Consider the following 7713-nt stretch of genomic DNA (forward strand, 5'->3'; position numbering starts at 1 on the left):
TTAATATATATATTAAGCTCTTATCCATATACAGTTGTAGTTTTTGCTTACCGGTATGTATAAACTTTGGAGTATCCCATTTTTTATTGCACTAAATATTCGCATAAGAAATTTAAAACAATATCAAAATTAATTGAATTATTCCCCTAAAAGAGACCTATCTGGGCATGGTTCAAGCATTTTGTCAATCCTGTAACATACATTTTTTTGTCCCTAATCTGTCTAGACCATCAACACAGTATGACAGCATATTATTTTTTCGCATGTAGTCCTAATTAACCACAAAATTGTCATTCTGCCCTGAACACCCTAAGTAAGGCCAAAATCCACCAGTTACACCTCTTACCAGCCAGGCTGCATTCTACGAAGGTTACGCCAAAGATCTTTGGCATGGATTTCATATTTGCACGGCGTACTGGCATACAGATGACTTATTTTAGGTATGAATAATAAAGGACCTTGGCATAGACCTATAAAAAACTTAAACTTGGTGTATCATTGGCCTGGTGTGTACACAGAATGCAACCTGGCTAACCAGATGATGAGTGTCGACATATCTTTCATATGGGAGTCTCCTTGTTGTAAATCCCCTTTTCACTATATCAGCCCTTTAATGTGTGTGCTGAGAAATGATACTTCCTGATCAGTTGTTTGGGATTTTTATTTCAGAAACCATAGAAAATTATGAGTTGGAAGATTATATTGAGGAAATATTATTCAATGAGTTCCACACCATGGCTGAAGATGGAAGCTTACCAAAGGTCAGAAGGGTTAAACAAATAGCTTTCTTTGAATAATATTTTATTTTGAATTATTTCCTTTTCTAAGTTGCAATAATTAAGGGTTGTTAAGGTTTCTTTAAGGAATAGTAAACTGCCAAATATGGCTCTATTCTCCCAGACCAGAGGAGAGCTAGCATTTAAGTCAGTAATGCATATATCAATGTTAAGCTGCTAGGGGGAGGGGGAGGGAAGGCCGGTCATAGGCCAGGCATTTGAACTTAGCTGAGACTTTCTGTTCAAATGCCCAACCCCAGGGCATTTGTGGATGTTCAAAAGAGTCACTAAACTTCAATAAAAAGTTGTATGAAAGTCCATAAAAATGGTCAAAAGTCCCCACTACGGGCAAACAATTGCTGTCAAATCCCCTGCCTATGCCCGGCCTTCCCCCCCAGCAGCTTAACATTGATAGGTGCATAAGTACTGATGTTAAAAATTGCAAGCCATCAAATAGCCAGCCAGTGACTGGTTGTCATGTTAAGAATGTTTTAATGCCATGGTCACACAAATGCTGAACTATCTAGCATTGTAAATGACTAAGTTGAGTGTGTGAGGTATGAAAAAGATGACAATGCCTTTCCATGAAAAATCCCAGTGACATAGCTCCTTTTATGCATGTACATTTGCATTTGCTAGCCTTGGCCTTGCTGCCATTCAACACAAATAAATGGTTACATGGATGTGTTGTTACAGGTGATTTTCTGTGTACTTGTACTGAAAACAAGTTCATTTTTTTTATGACTTTTTTAATTTTTTTTTTATTTCACAACTACAAAGGTTACTTTTACAAATAAACATTATAAGTAAAAAAGGAAAGAAAACGAATTGATAATAACAAAAAAATACACACTGCGAACATACTTTACATTTTGCAAGTTCATTGTTTATTTCCTTACTTCTTATAGGTTGTCCAGAAACTTTGTACTTTTCAAAGACTATGGAAGGAAGGAAACACAGCACAGATCCAACAAGAAATCAGTTCAGCTCCAATACGAAAATTTACACCGTGTGTAAAAAACAAAGCTGCAGCGAGTGATAGCGATAGTGACGATGATGATGATGATGGCAATGATAAAGAGGGTGCGCAAGTTCTGTGTAATGGTCATCACAAGGTAATGGCGAGCAAACATCCTTATCGCACTTGCCTACAATATGTTGTTCTAATCCACCTCGAGACTGACTATTTTCTACTCAGTTGATGTAATGAGACAATAAAAGACACCTCATGACATATTTATACCACATAGCACTCAATTCATGTAATGAATACTAAACAGCATAACTGGCATTCTGGTTGGCCTAAATAGCGTTCGGTACCCTTACTAGCAATCCATATAGCCTAAATAGCAATCCAGTTACCCTGCTTTAGCTTCGGTTGCTTGCGGTTCTAAAGCCTTTATAATAGGATTAGGATTTCTGACCAAAAAATCAGGATTCTTGCAGCTGGTTGTTAGTGGCCTTGTGGATATCATTCCCGCTTGGCATGCCGGCGACCTGGGTTCGAATCCTACAAATTTAATACACTTTACTCTCACAGTGCCTCTCTCCACCCAGGTGTATAAATGGGTACTGGCAAAATAATGCTGGGAGGGGGGTACCCTGTGATGGACTAGCATCACGTTCAGGTGGGAGTAGAAATATTCCGTCTTAAGTCTATCAACTTCATTGGTCTCAAATTTTTACAATAAAAGAAAAGGATCTAGCTGCTTATTAAATGCTACAGAAACTGGGATAAGCTCCGGCAGTATGGGTCACAGGGCTTGAGGCTTCCCCTATAAATTAGTATTATTTTATTTTATTTATTTATTGAAACAACTTGAAACAACTAGGGGAAGCCTCGAGCCCTGCCGCCCATACAGCCGGAGCTTATCCCAGTTTCTGTAGCATTTAATAACAGCTAGGAATATTTCTACTCCCTACTGAATGGGATGCTAGTCCATCACAGGGTACCCTCCCAGCATTATTTCACTAGTACCCATTGGAGAAAGGCACTATGAGAGTAAAGTGTATTAAATTTGTATTATTTTATTTTATTTATTTATTGAAACAACTTTCTCATGGAAGGTGATAACACAATAGAACATAAAATCCCCTACACGGCATATCACCCAAAATAAAAAGGGCTATTCCGCTTCTTATATTGTAGGTGTTATAAATGGGTACCCATGAAATAATGCTTGTAGGTAATCCTGCGATAGTTTAGCATCCCATCCATGGGGGAGTAGAAATAATGCTACCACAAGTGGGATAAGCCCCGAAAGTGGGATAAGCTCCGGCAGCATGGGCTGCTTACCTCAAGGCTTAACTTTTTTTTAGTTCTGTTAATTAAAATGATGATTACTGTACAGCCCCCGAAATGATCCCGACCCCGAAATGATCCCCAACCCCGAACTGATCCCCAAATTGACCCTGAAATGATCCCGACCCCGAAATGATCCCCAGAATTTTCACGCTATCCCGAAATGATCCCCAAGTAATTTTTGGAATGGCGGTCAAGCGTAGGAATGTGGATTGCTCAATAATAAGGGAAACTGAAGCCATAAAGCAAAGTACAACTTAAAATAGAAAAGACTTTAATAAGTGCTATTACAACTGAGTGCAATACGTGACCATAAAACAGGAACGACTTTTAATTCTTATGTATGTTTTAAAATTGGTTATTCTCAATAAGGAACCAAAAAAAGCAAGAACCTTTTTTTTTTAAATTTGTGTTTATTGGATCATGTGGATCATGTTATGTTCATAGAGTGACATACTTTCAGTCGTGAGAATTGTTACTCAGTACTCTCGATCGCAGCAATTAAAACTTATTCAGAGAAAATTTGCTTGCTAAAGTGGGATAAAGAAAGGCAACATGAAGTGCCCTTGAAATATCAATTTTCGTTTAATTTGAATTTTTTTCTCTGTAACGATTTTTTGTCGCGCAACTCAATGCAATTTTTGCCGCACCAAAGTCGCATCAAGTTTCGAACATGTTCAAAACTCCTGCGATGCCACGGCGATAAAATCACCGCTTGTTAAATTTACACGCTTGCAAACTCACGGCGATTTCATGGCGTTTTTTCCGCCGCGATATTGCAGGAGTTTCGGACTTGTTTCAAACTTGATGCAACTTTGGCGCGGCAAAAATTCCAGAGTTACACAAAAAAATCGCCCGTGTAGTTACACGGGGCTTAAGAGAGGGTAGCCTGCGAATAATCATCCCAGGTGATACATCTAACACCGACCACAACCTCAACCGAATGGCACTTCTAAGCCATGAGGCAGAGGAACATAACCACAGCCTTCGATTAAAAAAAAAACGAATGCACTCGTTGTTGAGTGTATGAAGAACAAGTACGGTAATTTAAGGAAGAGTCTCCAAGGAAATTTGTCCGAAGCGTAGTAAGAAGTGTAAGTACCTTTCTGTGAGAAACTATGACGATGCAAGTGGTGTAATACAGTATCAGGATAATGCAGATGACTGTTTTACTTGCGCAGATTGTGCCCTAAAGATGAAGACTGTTAATGGCGCATTCATTCCTTATGGCAATTCTACATTTAAATACATTGCCAGATACGTTTTGTTTGAAGTTATACATACCCATTGAAAATTAAAGTCCAGTCTGGTATTGCAGTCTATCTTTTATAAGGATACTTATTATTTTTTTTAGTTTTGATTTACCTTTTATCTTCATTTTCCTTATTATTGAGCAGTCCACACTTCTACGTTTAAACGCCATTCCACAATTTACTTGGGGATCATTTCGGGGTCAGCGTGAAATATTTGGGGATCATTTCGGGGTCGGGATCATTTCAGGGTCAATTTTGGGATCAGTTCGGGGTTGGGGATCATTTCGGGGTCGGGATCATTTCGGGGGCTGTACATTACTCCTGAAGTCAGTGACACAGGCATACTTGAAAAGATAATTTCCAAGTTCCACAGTAGGAGTCAAATACAAGACCTCCCAGTAACTGGCGGGATACTCCACAACTGAGCTATAGGAGACTTGTGAGAGCTTAGGCGATTAAACTAGGTCCATATGACAAACATGGGAGGCGCAGTGGCCTAATGGTTGGCACGTCGGACTCCGGATCGCACTGCCCGGGTTTAAGCCCTGCCTGGGGATCACTGTGTTGTGTTCTTGGGCAAGACACTTTACGCTCATAGTGGCTCTCTCCGCCCAGGTGTATAAATGGGTACCAGCGAAATAATGCTGGAGGTAACCCTTGGATGGACTAGCATCCCATCCAGGGTGGAGTAGAAATATTCCTAGCCTCGTAATACTACCGAAACTCGAGATAAGCTCTGGCAGTATGGCCACTTGGCTCGAGGCTTACCTCAGTCTTTTATTTGACAAACATCCTTAATACTGCCAGGATTTAAATGCCAATAATGTGATGGTATGTTAATTCCGTTTCCTTTCTTGGCTGCATGCGAAAAGTATAGTGTTCACCACCTTCTGTACCGTCAGCCATTTTTGTTCTTTTTTTAAATGAGCGCGTAACACTGTACAAAGTGCAAGAACACTGTAAGTACATTGCATGGTGTGAATTTAATATTTCTTTGCACTTATTTTAGGACGACAGAACAAACAGTTCCACAATGAGTCAACAATTCGATGAACTTCACATTTCTGACAGAAATACTTCATGTCAGCCTGGCTGCTCACAGACAGAAACAAGCCGAGGAAATGACATACCAAGTGGTAAGTGCATCCAAACCAGTGTCTCTAGACTAGTTCCAAGTCGGTCATTTGTAAATCGGGACGAGGGCGCGCGGGATTTGCGTGTTAGACGCTGACCATTCCTAGTCGTCACTCAGTCTGATTTTAATATCAACGAGAAAAACGCGGCTGAGGGGAACGCGATGGGTGATGAGAAGGTGTAAATATCATCCCCTTCTTTCTTTACCCCAGTCCCCAAGATGCTCGCGTTTCTCTCGTCTGAGACTGAAAGGGGGCCGGGGACCAGTCAGTGTAGACATGCGAGTTAAAAAGCTCGAGCATGGGCGGATTTAGCAGGGGGGGGGGGGGGGAATTCCCCCTTCTTTACCCTTGGATTTGTTTTGAAAATGTAACCAACTATTGTTGTGGGTATCGCGACAGAGACTGAGAGGCGGCTGGGGACCAGTCAGTGTAGACGCGCGAGTTAAAAAGCGCGAGCATGGGCGGATTTAGCGGGGGGGGGGGGGGGGTTCCCCCTTCCTTACCCTTGGATTTGTTTTAAAAAATGTAACCAACCGTTGTTGTGGGAATGGGGTGAGCTTGCCGTCTCGCCGAAATGTTTTCGGCCCCCACTTCCTGAATTCTTTATACCCTCCTCTGTCGAGCGCGACAAACCCGTCAGCTGCGGTGACATGTGTCCATTCACGGGATCTACTTTAGCTTTGCTCTGTTACTAAACCACGACGAGTTGTGCGCTCTTGGAGAAAAAATTTAAAAGGAACGACTTGGGGCAAGTCTGCAAGGTCTCCTACCCATCAACCGGCAAGACTCCTGGGAACGAGGTTGCACTTAACGGGCCTTAGGTCACGCTGTTTTAAGTGATTGTGTTATATTCTAGTCTAGTTTGCAGCGGAGCGATCGTTTTGGGGGAGTAACGTTGCGTTACTGTCACGGCCCAAATAACGACTGCCAAGAAGGCAAGTTACCAATAACACTGTATGTACAACCTGTACGTACAAGCGAACAGTCCGCAAGGCGCACTCGAATTGATTATCGCGAAATAGAAAACGAGGGCGAGTTGTCTAATTGTTTTAGTAGAAACTCTAAAGGAGTTGCAGTCCAAAACCTACAATTTCATGTACTCTTCAGCAAAATGCAAGAGCAACGCGCACGCGATCTTGGAAAAAATTAAAAACAGAGCCCTGTGTTCTTTTTCCGCGTTCAATGATCAAAAAAATGCGAGAAAATAGAGGGCTGTGAATTTAGCGAAAACGTCTTATTAGTATAGACGATAACTACACTCGGTTTTTTTTTTTCAAGTTGTTTTAGTAGAAACTCATCTGTGTTCTGTTGGAAATCCGCGAATCTGATTGGTTCTCCCACTGTTTTCTATTTTAACAATAGAGTGTTTCTTGAGGACTTGTATTCCCGTTTTTTTTTTTAAAATATTTGGGTTTTTATTTTTTCCCCAAAAAAAAAAAAATTTAAGAAAAAAAAAAAAAAAAAAAAAAAAAAAAAAAAAAAAAAAAAAAAAAATCGCTGACAGAACACTATCGCGCGCGGTGCTCTTTAAAAAGACAATTTTTCTTGATTTTTGGTTTCAAAGTGCATAAATTTGTAAGTTTTGGACTTCAATCCTTTAGAGAATCAGCAAAAAAAATTAGAATACTCGCCCTCGTTTTTTATGAGCGATAGTCAACTCGGTTGCGGTTCGCTATTCCCTCATAGAAAACTCGGGCTCGTAGTCTAATCGTTAATGATAATATTACACTGTTTTAACTTATCTTTGTAATTCTTTCTTGCAGAACACTCATTCAGTCAATCACAAACGCAAGAACAGGATGAAGAAGGATGGGAAGTCGTACGGCGATCAAAAAAACGTTAAACGATTTAAATAAAAAAAATACTTTAAAAATAAATACTAAGATAACAAAATAACACGATCTTGGTTCGTCACTTGCGTCTGTTTCCTGCTAGAAGCCACACAGCTGGCTGGGCTGGGAATTTCGATAGCTTCATCCAGAATGTATTGAGCTTGAAGCGTATAAGCGTATGTTGAAATAAGAATCAGAGCATTCAAATTTTAACTTTTTTATCTTTTCTCTTGATACGTTTTTTCCAGTATCAATGAGCAAGGGTCCTGCGCGACCTTAAAGCCAGTCAAATTCGATCCTGCAACGGAACTTTCGAGATTCGCCCGTTTCGTCAAGCTTGCGCAGTAAGGAACCAAGACTCGAGGTACGAGATGGTCAACTGGTCCACCACGAGATGGTTTTCAGAATATGCGT

The 7713-nt window shown here is 40.5% G+C and overlaps 1 protein-coding gene across 2 annotated transcripts in view; it reads left to right on the forward strand.

The window, feature by feature from the left end:
- Positions 1 to 7363, forward strand: part of LOC144655498 (uncharacterized) — a 9329-nt gene extending 1966 nt beyond the window's left edge. The window contains exons 3-6 of one of the 2 annotated variants that reach the window (XM_078515741.1): positions 670 to 761; positions 1685 to 1897; positions 5341 to 5467; positions 7231 to 7363. In XM_078515741.1, coding sequence (XP_078371867.1) covers positions 670 to 761; positions 1685 to 1897; positions 5341 to 5467; positions 7231 to 7310 — 512 coding nt within the window. In that variant the 3' untranslated portion in view covers positions 7311 to 7363. The remainder of the gene's footprint in view (positions 1 to 669; positions 762 to 1684; positions 1898 to 5340; positions 5468 to 7230) is intronic. The other variant, XM_078515742.1, reaches the window with a different exon arrangement.
- The last annotated feature ends 350 nt before the right edge of the window (positions 7364 to 7713 follow it).

This window comes from Oculina patagonica, chromosome 5 (genome assembly GCF_052425735.1).
Source record: "Oculina patagonica isolate OP01 chromosome 5, crgOcupat, whole genome shotgun sequence".
NCBI lineage: Eukaryota > Metazoa > Cnidaria > Anthozoa > Scleractinia > Oculinidae > Oculina > Oculina patagonica.